The 15,823-nt window shown below is 47.6% G+C and overlaps 1 protein-coding gene across 1 annotated transcript in view; it reads left to right on the forward strand.

The window, feature by feature from the left end:
• Window positions 1-1,876: 1,876 nt before the first annotated feature.
• The window catches only part of LOC110174659 (phospholipid phosphatase-related protein type 4), a 25,542-nt gene continuing 11,595 nt past the window's right edge, over window positions 1,877-15,823 (forward strand). Inside the window, exons 1-2 of the mRNA XM_020940764.2 lie at window positions 1,877-1,948; window positions 15,186-15,371. Of these exons, the coding sequence (XP_020796423.1) occupies window positions 1,877-1,948; window positions 15,186-15,371 (258 nt within the window). The remainder of the gene's footprint in view (window positions 1,949-15,185; window positions 15,372-15,823) is intronic.

The raw sequence follows: 15,823 nt of genomic DNA on the forward strand, positions 1-15,823 counted from the left end.
AGATGAGCTGAAGTGGGGGGTGGTGTCCGGTGCCTCCACCTGAGAAGCGTTTTCCCCGGAAAAAAAAAACAAAAAACACGTGCGCAGACGGACGCTCAGAACAACATATAATGAACCAAACTGGATTCACGCTTCTGTCCGGATGCTTTGCACCACCTCGGAACCAGGCCGCGGTCGAGCGTGGAGGACCGGAGCAGCCCGCCCGGACCTGTGGTCCACAGCGCATTCTCGCTTTTCCCGCACAGAACCAGCGCACAGAGGACGACACGGAACCGCTCGGACCCAGTCCTTTGTGCGCTGGTCTTGCTCGCCCCCGTCTGGAACCAGGACACGGAGGACGAAACCTCCGGACAATCTGACCAACACTGGACCCCCAGCCCCGTCCTGAGGAGCTGCGCGCTGACTGCTCCCGTGTATTTTGCGCTGCTGCCCGAGCTCAGAGCTTCTGCTCTGGGCTGATGTTGCGTAGAAAGTTCTACATGCTGCTGTTTTATGAATGCTCCTATGCACGATCAGAAGAAATGCGACTGCTGCTCTGAATACTTCCATCATCGTCGTCAAAGCAACAGGTAAACGTCGGTCTACAGACGGCGCAGCGAGTATGAGAGGGTCGCAAAAGGGGTTTGTGTATCATGAATGCTCATTTTGTATTTGTAGCCTACTTAGTCATTTTAATAGTAGGTTTATATAGCTAATACACTGACAGCCTATGTTGCCTTCATATTAGGCTTATATAAGGCTTTTAATTTTTTGTGGTTCCAGGCAGGTATGTTTTTTGTTTTTTTGGGCCAATATGGCTCTTTGAACATTTTGGGTTGCCGACCCCTGACAGACCTGAACCTGTACTGTTATTACACCTGCACAACATCTTCCCTGAGTTGTTGAGTACAATACAGAAAGAGAGGCGCCTCCATGTGGCTCTATAAAGTACTGCAACAGCAGAGACCAGCCCATGAGTCCAAATCAGGAAGAAAAAAAATAGTTTGGAGTTTAGAGATTTTAGAAAATAAAAAGAATACCTGTGTTCTTTTCCTTGTTACTTTTTATCATCTCTGTTTTGATTTCATCACCTCCACTTTAAAGAGGAAATATAGTGCAAACTGTCTGTTTTTAACTTTATACCATGTTATGTCATTGTCCCTTCATCAAAAACATGCCTGAAGAGGTTTTCGATTTCCTCGTAGCTCTCCTATTTGAACCCCCCGTAGAGTTTTAGCTGTAAGATTCTGTACAAGGCTCCACCCACAAGCCTACATCAGCCATGCTCCCACACGACAATTCTTCATAAATACACAAAAACACGACTGACAAACCCGAGGCAGTGTGCAGTAGTGTTTGTGATACTGCTGTGAAGGGGGAGTGACTTAGCGCCGAGGGCAAAGGGAGATGAGGCAGAGCATCAAAAGTGAAAGTGACATTTATAAAACATGTTAATACGATGTTCTCCATGAATGTAGGATTTTAAAAACTATAAAAGGTAACATGCTGATCTAAATAAGTCCTGTGTTAGTTTTTACTCCTTAGAAGTTAAATACCTCCTCTTTAATCCTTCCATCTCCCAAACCGCCTCCTTCCCTACTCAGACAGCGTCCCTCTTTTCTTCTCCATTGCGCATGCGCCTTTCCTCCTCCTCTCCTCATACCTGCCGCCGCTCCGAAGAGGACATGCTCAGACGCGCCTGCCCGCTCACAGCCCGCGCCGCTGCCCGTCACGCAGGCCCGGGGCTTCGTGTGGAGGATAGCCGCTCTCCCGTCGCCATGCTCCGGCCTTGATCTCATCCCCCATCAGCCTCCCGCCGCCCCCCCCCCCCCCCCTCCCGGTCCTCTTTACCGCTTCTCCAACCGTGTGCGCGCGCGTACCGAGAGGCCCCAACAACATGTCCGCGCGAGACAAGAGGATCCTGACCAAAGACAGTGTCAGCCTGCTGCCCTGCTTCTATTTCGTGGAGGTGAGTGGGCATCGGAGTGGGCATCGGAGTGGGCATCGTTCACACATTTGGAAATAGCAGCGGATTGAGATTGAGGCGCAGTGGTGTCCGTGCGTAAAAGCGGCGGGATTCGCTATTGCCGTTCCACACAGCGTATATAGGTCAAGGCTGTGCAAAAGTAATGTGCATGAGAACGGGCGGAGAGGCGACTCGGAGCCAGGATTTGTGCATTATACAACACAACGCGATATCCATAACGCAAAGAATTCTAATGTGACTTGGTCCAAACTGCGCGGGTCTGCTTACGCGGACTTGCCTTTGATTAGTCACTTAAAGCTCCTTAAGAAATACCTATACAAGCTATAACAGGAGACTAGTGTGATGAGAGAGACGTCTTCTGACATAAGTGACACCACATATTTTTATAACTGTGTGAAAGTGAAAGGATTGCATCAGAAATGAACGCTGTCGTTGGATGTTTATGGCTTAAATGATTCGACATTAGCTCTACTGTGGAGGAAAAACGTCTTTATTTTGGGGGTGCGCACATATTGATAGTAACACATTGGCAGAGTGCAGAAACATTTGTAGTAGTAGTAGTATCAGTAGCAGTAGTGTGGTCTGGTAGATGATAAAATGGTTTTCCTACAACCACAACTATGAAATAAAATAAAAGACAAGGAATTATTAAAGGGCCAATATGACACAATTTTCTGTTGTGTGTTCTAATGTAGTTTACTCATCACAAACAGACCTGGAGTTCTATTTCGTTTCATTCAAACATATACAAACACACAAACCCTGCCTGAGTCTCTAATACATTAATACACCAATACACTAATACATGCGATTATTCCAAATTGCCAATCTCTACTGAACTAAAGGTAAAAGGAGCTGTTCACTTAAAAACTATCATTTCATGACATCACAATGTGAAAGAAAGCATTATAAACTGTGGAGATGTAGACAGACTAAGAATAAAGGATTATTCAAATGTGTGAATGAAACAAAACACAACTACAGGTGTGTTTTTGAGGAGGAACATTATAACATGGCTTAAAGCTCAGTATAGGATCTTTGAAGAGTCAACGGTAAAACATGACATCCAACATGTGACAAAAAGTCTAAAGTCATAATGCACTGAATCAGTTTGTAATGAGATTCATATTTCAATATAATAAGCTGTGGCAGCCCACATAAGTGTGTGACAGTGTCGCAGTGTCACTGACTCTTACACATACAGGCTGTAGTACATTGTGAATGGCACAACTCTAAGGATTTTAATATAATTTGTGTTGCTCTAGTTGTGTTTAGGATCTTAAGAACATGGACATATGTGATGGGGGGCATCCTCGATCTGTGCTATAAGTTAAAATGACTTAAATATTCAATACACTTATTTAACTGTGAGTCATTGTGACCCATTAGGAATGCACTTGTCCAATACTGGTATCAGATATCGGCTTCTAAATATGGATATCCTGGTTAGACTATTTCGTGGTGGTAGATGGCCCAGAAAGTTTCAGAATCCTGGATTTTTTTACTATACAAAGCTGTTCTGTGGTGACTTGGGGGATAAATAACAGCTCCATAACATGTTTGGATCAGTTTTGTCTGAGTTTATTTTTATTTAAGGGGAATAAATGCTTTTGCTTTTTGCTTTTGTGCTTTTCAGTTTCTGAACTGGTATCAGTTGATATCAAGTATCAGCTGACACATAAAGTTTTAGCACCAGAATTGATATCGGCTTAGAAAGTTTAAAAGTTTACAATGAAGACAGGCATAATTTCCTCATTTCATGCAAAAAATAAATAAATTATATGTGTGTGTGTGTGTGTGTGTGTGTGTGTGTGTGTGTGTGTGTGTGTGTGTGTGTGTGTGTGTGCGCGTGCGTGCGTGTTGGTTTGTTTGTTTTTATTTCCCACACAGTGACCACCAGATGTGGCAGTGAAAATTCCTAAACAGATCCTCCCACCCTCCCCACATCCACAGATCTATATGACCTGACACGCTGTGATCCATACATCTGACTATGGGCACACCCATAGGAGTCACATTTGTGTGTGTGTGTGTGTGCGCGCGCACATGTGCATGTGTGTGCATGCATGTGCGTGCGTGTGCAGGTGTGTGTGCTTCTTATCCAGTTCACCAGAGGCCCACGGCACCCAGCAATTGACCACACCCATGAAAAGTGTGTTTGTGATGGGGGGGTGAGAGGGTAAAGGGGGTGATGGCACAGAGCGGTGAAGACAGAGCGGTGAAGACAGAGGGGTGAGGGCAGAGGGGTGAGAGGGCAGAGGGGGTGATGGGGTGGTGATAGGACTGTAGGGAGGGTGCTAAGATGTTGATAGAGCTGTGATGATAAGGTGTGGTGGTGAGGTGTGGTTGGTGAGGTGTGGTGGTGAGGTGTGGTGGTGTGGTTGGTGAGGTGTGGTGGTGTGGTTGGTGAGGTGTGGTTGGTGTGGTGGTGAGGTGTGGTTGGTGAGGTGTGGTGGTGTGGTTGGTGAGGTGTGGTGGTGTGGTGAGGAGTGGCGGTGAGGTGAAGTGTGGTGGTGAGGTGTGGTGGTGAGGTGAGGTGTGGTTGGTGAGGTGTGGTTGGTGAGGTGTGGTGGTGAGGTGTGGTTGGTGTGGTGTGGTTGGTGAGGTGTGGTGTGTGTGGTGTGGTGGTGGTGAGGTGTGGTGGTATGGTGTGGTGGTGTGTGGTGGTGAGGTGTGGTGATGTGGTGAGGTGTGGTTGGTGAGGTGTGGTGGTGAGGTGTGTGGTGAGGTGTGGTGTGGTGTGGTGTGATGGTGTGGTGGTGTGGTGTGTGTGGTGTGGTGGTGGTGAGGTGTGGTGGTGAGGTGTGGTGGTGGTGAGGTGTGGTGTGAGGTGGTGGTGGTGGTGTGGTGGTGTGGTGTGGGTGGGTGGTGGTGAGGTGTGGTGAGGTGTGATAGTGAAGTGTGGCGGTGAGGTGTGATAGTGAAGTGTGGGTGGTGAGGTGTGGTGGTGTGGTGAGGTGTGGTGGTGAGGTGTGGGTTGGTGAGGTGTGGTGTGGTGTGTGGGTGTGAGGTGTGGTGGGTGGTGAGGTGTGGTTGGTGAGGTGTGGTGGTGAGGTGTGGTGGTGAGGTGTGGTGGTGTGGTGGTGGTGAGGTGTGATAGTGATGTGGTGGTGAGGTGTGGTGGTGAGGTGTGATAGTGAAGTGTGGTGGTGAGGTGGTGGTGGTGGGTGTGATAGTGAAGTGTGGTGGTGAGGTGTGGTGGTGAGGTGTGGTGGTGAGGTGTGGTGGTGAGGTGTGGTTGGTGAGGTGTGGTGGTGAGGTGTGGTAGTGAGGTGTGGTGGTGTGGTGGTGGTGAGGTGCGGTGGTGAGGTGTGATAGTGAAGTGTGGTGGTGAGGTGTGGTGGTGTGGTGTGGTTGGTGGTGAGGTGTGGTGAGTGTGTGGGTGTGGTTGGTGAGGTGTGGTGGTGTGGTGAGGTGTGGTGGTGAGGTGTGTGTTGGTGGTGGTGTGGTGGTGGTGTGAGGTGTGGTGGTGAGGTGGTGGTGGTGAGGTGTGGTGGTGTGGTGTGTGGTGTGTGAGGTGTGGTGGTGAGGTGTGGTTGGTGAGGTGTGGTGGTGTAGTGAGGTGTGGGTGGTGAGGTGTGGTGTGGTGAGGTGTGGTGGTGAGGTGTGGTTGGTGAGGTGTGGTGTGGTGTGGTGTGGTGTGTGTGGGTGGTGAGTGTGGTGGTGAGGTGTGGTGGTGTGGTGAGGTGTGGTGGGTGTGTGGTGGTATGGTGTGGTGGTGGTGAGGTGTGGTGGTGAGGTGTGGTTGGTGAGTGTGGTTGGTGAGGTGTGGTGGTGAGGTGTGTTGGTGAGGAGTGGTGGTGAAGTGTGTTTGGTGAGGTGTGGTGGTGTGGTGGTGTGGTGAGGTGTGTGGTGAGGTGTGGTGGTGAGGTGTGAGGTGGTGTGGTGGTGAGGTGTGGTGGTGTGGGTGGTGGTGGTGAGGTGTGGTGAGGTGTGTGAGTGTGTGGTGGTGTGGGTGGTGTGGTGGTGAGGTGTGGTGGTTGAGGTGTGGTGGTGAGGTGTGGTGGTGAGGTGTGGTGGTGTGGTGGTGGTGAGGTGTGATAGTGAAGTGTGGTGGTGAGGTGTGGTGTGTGGTGGTGAGGTGATAGTGAAGTGTGGTGGTGTGGTGAGTGTGTGGTGGTGAGGTGTGGTTGGTGAGGTGTGGTGGTGAGGTTGGTGGTGTGGTGGTGGTGAGGTGTGGTGGGTGAGGTGTGTAGTGAAGTGTGGTGGTGAGGTGTGGTGGTGTGGTGTGGTTGGTGAGGTGTGGTTTGGTGAGTGTGGTGGTGTGAGGGTGAGTGTGGTTGGTGTGGTGAGGTGTGGTGGTGAGGTGTGGTTGATGAGGTTGTGGGTGTGAGGTGTGGTGGTGAGGTGTGGTGGTGAGGTGTGGTGGTGGAGGTGGTGGTGGTGAGGTGTGGTGGTGAGGTGTGGTTGGTGAGGTGTGGTGGTGTGGTGAGGTGTGGTGGTGAGGTGTGGTTGGTGAGGTGTGGTTGGTGAGGTGTGGTGGTTGGTGTGGTGTGGTGGGAGGTGTGGTTGGTGAGGTGTGGTGGTGTGGTGAGGTGTGGGTTGGTGAGGTGTGGTGGTGTGGTGAGGTGTGGTGGTGAGGTGTGGTTGGTGAGGTGTGGTGGTGTGGTGAGGTGTGGTGACGTGGTGGTGAGGTGTGGTGGTGGTTGGTGTGGTGGTGAGGTGGTGGTGAGGTGTGTGGTGGTGGTGTGTGTGAGGTGGTGGTGGTGTGGTTGAGGTGTGGTTGGTGAGGTTGGTGAGTGTGTGGGTGAGGTGTGGTTGGTGTGTGGTGTTGGTGTGGTTGGTGAGGTGTGGTGGTGGTGTGTGAGGTGTAGGTGTGGTGTGAGGTGTGGTGTGGTGGTGAGGTGTGGTGGTGTGGTGGTGGTGGTGTGGTGTGTGGGTGTGGTGGTGTGAGGTGTGGTGGTGAGGTGTGGTGAGGTGGTGAGGTGTGGTGGTGAGGTGTGGTGAGTGTGTGGTGGGTGAGGTGTGGTTGGTGTGGTGTGGGTGGTGAGGTGTGGTTGGTGAGGTGTGGTGAGGTGTGTGGGTGAGGTGTGGTGTGGTGAGGTGTGGTGGTGTGGTGTGGTGGTGGGTGGTGGTGTTGGTGAGTGAGGTGGTGGTTGTGGTGAGGTTGTGTGGTGGTGAGGTGTGGTGGTGAGTGTGGTTGTGAGGTGTTGGTGAGTGTGTGGTGAGGTGTGGTGGTGTGGTGTGAGGTGTGGTTGGTGGTGAGGTGTGGTGGTGAGGTGTGTTGTGAAGTGTGGTGGTGAGGTGTGGTGTGTGTGGTGTGTGGTGTGTGAGGTGTGGTGGTGAGGTGTGGTGGTGAGGTGTGGTGGTGGGTGTGTGGTGTGGTGTGGTGAGGTGTGGTGGTGAGGTGTGGTGGTGAGGTGTGGTGGTGGTTGGTGAGGTGTGTGGTGTGGTGTGGGTGTGGTTGGTGGTGGTGAGTGTGGTGGTGTGGGTGTGTGGTGAGGTGTGGTGGTGAGGTTGTGGTTGGTGAGTGTGGTGGTGAGGTGGTGGTGTGGTGGTGTGAGTGTGGTGGAGGTGTGATAGTGAAGGTGTGGTGGTGAGTGTGGTGGTTGTGGTGGTGTGGTGAGGTGTGGTGGTGAGGTGTGGTGAGTGTGGTGGTAGGTGTGGTAGGTGTGGTGAGGTGTGGTGGTGAGGTGTGGTGTGTGGTGTGAGGTGTGGTGTGTGGTGGTGAGGTGTGGTGGTGAGGTGTGGTGTGTGAGGTGTGGTGGTGTGAGGTGAGGTGTGGTGGTGAGGTGTGGTGGTGAGTGGAGGTGTGGTGGTGTGGTTGAGGTGTGGTGGTGTGGTGAGGTGTGGTGGTGGGTGTGGTTGGTGAGGTGTGGTGTGTGGTGTAGGTGTGGTGGTGTGGGTGGTGTGTGTGGTGAGTGTGGTGTGTGGTGAGGTGTGGTGGTGAGGTGTGGTGGTGAGGTGTGGTTGGTGAGTGTGGTGGTGTGGGTGGTGAGGTGGTTGGTGGTGAGTTGGTGGTTGGTGAGGTGTGTGTGGTGGTGGTGTGGTTGTGGTGTGGTGTGTGGTGAGTGTGGTGGTGAGGTGTGGTGGTGAGGTGGTGAGGTGTGGTGTGAGGTTGGTGGTGAGGTGTGGTTGGTGAGGTGTGGTAGGTGGTGGTGTGGTGAGGTGTGGTTGTGAGGTGTGGTGGGTGGTGGTGTGGTGGTGAGTTGGTTGGTGAGGTGTGGTAGGTGTGGTGGTGGTTGGTGAGGTGTGGTTTGTGAGGTGTGGTTGGTGTGGTGGTGAGGTGTGGTTGGTGAGGTGTGGTTGGTGTGGTGAGGTGTGGTTGGTGTGGTGTGAGTGTGGTGGTGGGTGTGGTTGGTGAGGTGTGGTTGGTGTGGTGGTGAGGTGTGGGTGGTGAGGGTGCACACAGTGAGTGATGGGTGGTCAGGGTGCATGGGTGGTGATGGTAGGAGCATAACGATGGTGATGGAGGTGAGGGTGCTCTTGTGGTGAGGTTAGGGTGCTCTGGGTGAGGGCTGACATACATATGGGTGGCGACAGCAGTATTTGGAGTTGGTGAGTAGGTGGTGTGCAGGTGCTTGGTGTGATGGAGGAGTGAAGTGGAGTGTTGGGTGTTGGGTGATGTGGCTCACATGGCAACAAAGTGGCTGGCTGCTCTTGTGTCTAACATCCTGACACACTGAGCAGTCTGTGTAACTTTTGAGGTTTTGAGCTCAGTTTTTAACATCATATCATGGGATTTTAACCAACTAAGTGCAGCATGTGCAGCTCAGAGGACCAGGATTGTGTGAAATGAGCTGTTGGACCTCTGAGATTCTACATACTTTATACGCCAAATGTAGCAGCAAATATTTCCAAAGGAAATACTTCAAAACCTTCCATATACTTGGAGTGAATATCTTGCCTCATCACCATCCAAAACAACATACCAGCTTGTCAAAGCCTGGTCCTGTCAGATCTTAGAAGCTCAGCAGTGCCAGGCCAGGTTAGTACTTGGATGGGAGACTGCTGGGAATTTCAGGTGCCACAGTGGGGCGACAAAAACTGCTGTCATGTCCCTAGCCACTTTAATTAATGAATTAAAGAGGCTTTCCTGTTGTGTGTCCAGGAGGAGCCAAATGAACTGTGTGCTGCCTGAACTAAAGGACACAGAGGAGAGACACTTTTGTCCTGAGAGCTGTTGCTCTCCTCAAAGTGCTCTGACACAGATCTAACCCGACCTGACCAGTCTTCCAGTTAAACTGCACTGAGACCTTTGAGACACAAAGGCCGCTGAAAAGTGCAGTGAAAATGCGAAACAGATCAAACAGAAAACATTCTGTTTCACCTTGTGATGCCATGTGTTCATACAGGAAGTGCTCCATCGTGTTTGTAAACCCCATATGCCTTCTATTGAACAAAAGGTAAAAAGTAGCTGTTCTCTCTCTTTTAAAACAGCTGTCACACCTTGACGATTTAGAAAACGTATGCCGATGTATGAAAAATTCGGCAAATACACTGATGTACGCTGGATAAGTTCTAGGTAAGTATTGTGTAAGTTCTGAGCACGCTGAAGCACGCTGGCATACGGCGACATACGGCAAGGTCGTCAAAAAAGTTTTATCATGCTGAAGATTTTTCGACGTATGTCAGCGTATGTTTATATGTCCTGCATACGGGGGACATAAGTTGTAGGTAAATTATGTGATATTTGACAGACGTTAATTGTAAGTTTCACATAAGTCCAAATACATTGAGAAAATGTCTAGTGTACACATGACTTATGAGTAACGAGCTTTGAGCCTATGTGTAACTTATATCGAACTTATCTTCAACACATATTGACGTATGCAGACGTATTTGACATGTTCCAGACGACCGCAGAACTTACTGAACATGTTTCTAACTTGTAGTTACAGTATAATGGTGTATTGGCACCATTTAGGAGAATCAGTATAAAAATGGGGAGGAAACCGTCAGTTCTCCTCCAGACTTTGTGCTCCCATATATCATATGAACCAATGCAAAACACTTGATCAGAGAAAACTTCAGCCACAGAGGATCTCACACAGTGGGAAAATGTCCTCACTGAGAGCCGTCATTTGCATTTTAAAAAAGACCGTCATGTAGGCGATCTGCGGAGAACACCATACAACCTAATAGATCAATTCATTGTGCCATCTCGATAAGAAGATTTTATTACTCATCCTGTATTTCCATAGAATTTGTCCTCCGCAAATAATGACATCCAGTCGACAAAAGCGCGCTATTAATCCATTAGAGTCGTTCTTTGAAAGTAAAAAGGCGAGAGTGGCACGTGTGTTTGTTTATGTCCAGCACGCGTGTGAAGCTGTAGATTAGTGATAGTGACTCTACTTCCTGTGGACTTTATCTCCAATCTTTTATGCTTTAAAAAACATGTATCTGAAGTTTTGCACCACATTTCACAAATAATAATAACTCAGTTTTGTCTTGTATCTAAACTAGGAGTGCAGAGCTCTGAGCTGTAGAAGTGCAGTGGTGAGTGGTTTTACTGTAGTCAGGAAACAGCTGACGAGATCGCGCTCACAACTTTACAGCCTGTGGTCCTCAGACAGATCCCGCTGCTCTGACCTATCAGTCGATCTGTTGCATTCAGCACCATGGACAGAGAGAGACTGATATGATGATATATCATATATTATTTAAATTGTTGAGCTACAGCCTTTTAATAGGTGACCACACGTGTTCGTCGGCGATACGGTGCTGTGTGCTGTGCACAGGTTAGACCAGGGGTGGGCAAACTACGGCCCGGGGGTCATATGCCGGCCCGCCGAACTGGAATAAATTACTATAATAAACCTTGTTGATGTTTTATTTGTCATGCATTTCCAGCGTTTCCCAGTAGATGGCGCACTATATATACATTGAGTTGCGGCGTATTATGTTGGCCGCAATGCTTTATGGGAAAGTGTTCTTACAGGAGTTATTCGGACCATGAGTGAAGTAGTTAGATAGAAGACTGCACTGCTTCCATTTTGAGTTGGTAATAATCAGTCAATCAATCTATGGACTCTGAGTTGTAATTGTTAATGTGCACAACGTTTTGGAGTCAGGTTTTATCACACTCACAGGTGTATATCTGTGGTTGTTTGGCATGAGCTTTGTTTTTGAGCTGTTACCAGTCATATTTGAAAACGGTGAACTCACGATATACATTCACTCGTGGTGTGCAGTGGAGCAGGTCTCAACAGTTTTATGTGTTCTGAATCTTTCACAGCAGTGATGAAACGTGTAGCCTGCGTCTGAAGTCCTAGGTAAATGTGAATAAGAACATAATGAATCTGAGCTCTTAACACGTTATGTCCTGTCTTCTGTCCGGCCCTTCAGTCAAACTTTAGGACCCTATGTGGCCCACGAGCCAGAAAGTTTGCCCACCCCTGGGTTAGACTGTCGTTAGCCATAAGTTGTGGATGCTGGCAACACACTCAGCATTAGTTGGTATAAGTTATATATAAGTTATCAAAACATTCAATATAAGTTACTAATACGTTATGTATACTTCCAACTCATTATGAATACACTATGTATACGCCCAAAATTGGAAAAAAAACATTGATGGTTCAGCGTATGCCAGCATTTTAGAGAAATTCTGGTACGTCGGCATACGCAGGCTAAATCGTCAAGGTGTGACAGGGCCTTTAGGGGAGTCCTGGCCCCATAGGGGCCCCTCTTGTACATGTTTATAGTGATAGGGGAAACCGGAGCTCATAGAGGAAGCCTACACAGGCACAGGAAGAACATGCAAACTCCACACAGAAAGGTTCCACACCACCCCAGAATCAGACCCAGGACCTTCCTGCTGTGAGGCGAGTCCACAACTTGTAAACTGCCACTACATGAAACTACCACTGCATGACATCACAAGGTGGAAGAGAGCATTTTGAGCTTTGGACATAGACAGACATCTCCATGTTTGAGCAACCTCTTAATGATTAATTAGGGGTTAGTCAAACATAGGTGGACACAGGAGAGTTTGTTGTTTGTGGTGGAAATGATGGTACTTCAAAAACTGGAGCTTTTGTGGTTTTCTAATTAAGTCCATTTTAATAGTGGTTTGGATTAAGTTGTGATTCATCTTGCTGCACTGATGTCTACACATCTGTGTGTGAGGAACTGTGAGGTGAGACAGTGTGAGGAGGTGACATGAGCGATGGGGAACGCTGAGCTCTCATAAAAGTGTGGAGGTCCAGAGCAGCTGTGAAAGTAGGTCAGAGCTGAGCCTGTGAGGAGAGTCAGAGGCACCAGCACAGTACTGCAAATACACATTGGCCCTTAATGCACCACGCAGGGGGTATGCAGTACAGAGAGGCAGCAGATACACACTGCCCCTGAACGCACCACAGCCTGCAGGTCTGCTCAGGACAACAACTTATGTGATGATTCAGGAGGAAGAGCAGTTTATCCATAACCATGAACTAGAAGGTTCTCTCTTCAGATTGTCAAGTTTATAACATTTAAACATTTAAACAGTGGGTGGGTTTGATGAATGACACATCCCTCTGAAGTAGATCTCTCACAGTGATCTCGTTCTCATGGTGGAAAGTTACACTTGATCACAAGTTGGACTGACTATATATATAGATCAGAAAATAGTGTAATATGGACTCCTGTGGGTAACACATTGTTGTAAATGTGTTTCTACAAATGTTGGGCTCATATTTTACTTAAAATAAACATGTTTAAAAAGTTAAAGAAATTGATATCATAATGGATGTAGTTTGTGTTTGTGTTTGTGTTGCTGTAGTAATTGACTAAGTCGCAGAAGGAAAGAAAACTGAATTTTGACACTAATGTGGTGGTGACTCAGACTAGGGAGTCACAGCTGTGTGCAGGTTTACACACACAGAGTGTGTGCAGGTTTACACACACAGATTGTGTGCAGGTTTAAACCCATAGTGTGTGCAGGTTTACCCAGACTCCACACAGAGGCACTGAGAACATGTGTGTGACTCTCAGGTTAAGCTTTCTCTTCAGGCTCTCTGCTTTTACTCGTCTTGATCGGTTTTGGCTGCTTTACCAAAAATAGCAGCACAGAACCCCAGTGGAGCGAGTCCTGTTTTCAGACATGTTTTATTCAGCTCAGTGTCCATAGAATCACCTCCAGCCCTCCTCTCATTGCTCCCACTTTGTAAAAACACTCCTCATATAGACTGCTCATACAGTTTACTATTCCTGTGGGAGAATCCAAGTGAACGTGCGATGTTGTACCATACAAGTGCTTTTATAAGGGTTAGGGGGGATTACATTACATTATTCCCTTTATGTATCCATACCAGAACATTAACTATTAACAGTGTTACTAAAACCATTACCAAGAAAAAAAAAAAAACAAGAAAAAAGAAAAGAAATAAATATATAACCACTGCTTTGACTAAACTCTTGAAATACTGCTTTATTATGAATATATTTTTACAGATATTTCGTGTTTGGGCCAAACAAAATAGAGACCTCTTCTGGAGATTTAAGGCCTATACACTTCAAACTGAAAATACTGGCCCAATATTCCAGTTTGTCCATAATCAGTATCCTGACCTGCCCTCCAGGTCAGAGTTAAACAAAAGAGTTTCTAATGCCACTTGGACCAATCAGTCCTCCTCATCCTCCTCATCATCCTCCTCATCAGTAATTTACAGACTCATAATCCAGTGTTAAAGACTACAATTTAAAACACCACACCCACAGCACACTGTTGTAGCAGTGTCCACTGTTCAGACTGACACTGTGTGTCTCTGAGTATCACATGAGACTCGTTACACTGCTGCACTGTGACGAAGGCGACAGGTGAATCTCTGCATTACATGGAGCCTGTGCACCTGAACAGTGTGGGCCCTGCTCACACAAACAGGTCACTTAGGGGGAGGAATTTAGAAGTTTACACTTCTTTTTACATCGTTTTTAGTATACTTTTACTACTGTACTGCACAATGTGTACAAGCATATCACATGTTGATATCATATTTCATGTCGCTCAAATCAAAACAATGAACTGAACTTATCTCAGCCTTTTTTATTCAAATCCTTATATGCCACAGTGAGTTAGTGCCTGCTCTTTTGTAGCTGTTTATAATACAGGGCAGTACACTTTAAAACATGTGCCTGTGTGTGAGTCTGTGAAACTGTGCACACATGTGACACTGTAGCAGTCCTCACTGTCTCTTATTATTTAAAATGTGTGTGAGCACAGCCCTGACGATCTCCTCATCTTCATTTGTTTATGAGGATCATGTGTGGATCATGTCATCAGCCACACTGCCCACCTCTGTCCTCAACCAAATGTGTGAGTCTGCTCAGTGAAGCACACGCAAACACACACGCACACGCACACACACACACACACACACACACACACACACACACACACACACACACACACACGTACACACACGCACACACACACACACACACACACACACTTACAGCCATATGTGGCTATAACCTTATCTGCTCCTCTGACCCTCTGACCCTCTGCTGTCTTATATCATTATATATTGATATTGTGACCAAGATCTGGAGCTATGTATCAATTACTGAATTGAAAACTGTATCAGTGCAACTTACAGAGCTGACAGGGTTCAGGTTACACACTGCAGATGGAAAGACACACAGTGGGGTATTTTTATACCATTCATTAGTTATTCAGGGGTCAGTTCAGTAAAACAGAAGGATGTTTTTGTTATACTCAGGATCTTCCTCTGGGGCTTAGTCGATTAATCAGTTGATCATGTTATTTAGATGATCAGGATTTCTATGGGACACAGCAGAAAGAAGAGTGAGCTGAAGATTTTGTATTTTATGGTATTTATCTGAAAAATATTGTTTCCTAGTGCTTAATTCTATTTAAATAGTTTTTGCATGAACTTGTTGGGCCGCACCAATCCAGCGATATATACCTCTATATTATACTATAACGTGAAATCCACCAGAGCAGAGACTGAGAACAGTATTTATCTCCTTAAAATTCAGACTAATCCAAATGTTTTATGTGGCTGTGACTTTTCTCTCACTTCAGAGCAGCCGACTATGATGAACACTAAATAGCCTTATTACATAAATGTATTTGCCCAAACAGGGTGTCGCTTGAATTGATACGTGGAAGCCAATATCAAATCTAGCAATTATTTTCAGTTATGGCGCTGATATCCACTACCAGTATCAGATTGGTGCCTCCCTATGAACTTGTTTCTACAGGTGTATGTCAAGGAGAAAGCTAACCACTCTGCCACATGTCTGACCCTCCTGTTATCTCTGTGTCCAGCTGCCCATCCTGGTGTCGTTCGTGGTCAGCCTGTACTTCCTGGAGTGGACGGATGTCTTCAAACCGGCCAAGTCCGGGTTCACCTGTCATGACAGGAGCCTGAGTCTGCCGTACATTGAGCCCACACATGAGGTCATCCCCCTGCTCATGCTGCTGAGCCTGGCCTTCGCCGGACCTGCCATCACCGTAAGCACAACACCACATCCACCATAACCACAGAGGCTCTGCTAAAGCTCACCTCAGACGACAGTGAAGGGTCCCATACACAAACCTGACTCTTGTGAGACTAAAGTTATAATGTTGCTACCTCCTTCAAAAACAGATCTGGAGTTGTGTTCTGTTTCATTCACACCTGTTTGAGTAACTCTTTATGATTAGTCTGTCTACATCTCCAAAGCTCCAAATGCTCTGCTCCACCTTGTGATGTCTCTGCCCTGACAAAGTGCTTCTAAACTAGTTCTGTTTGCATGTTTTAGGACAGTAAAATTCAGGTGGAGATTATTCCAGTTTTTCTGAAAAGTTTTCTGTTGGAGTCTGGAGTTTCTTTCATGGTCCCTGTTGAAAATCCTTCATGTACACAATAGAACTGCTGCTCCTTGTGCACACATCCAAAAGAAACGCTCAGGAGAGAGCACAAA

The sequence above is a fragment of the Boleophthalmus pectinirostris genome, unplaced genomic scaffold (genome assembly GCF_026225935.1).
Source record: "Boleophthalmus pectinirostris isolate CB_2022bp ecotype Guang Dong unplaced genomic scaffold, ASM2622593v1 HiC_scaffold_15, whole genome shotgun sequence".
Classification (NCBI taxonomy): Eukaryota; Metazoa; Chordata; class Actinopteri; order Gobiiformes; family Gobiidae; genus Boleophthalmus; species Boleophthalmus pectinirostris.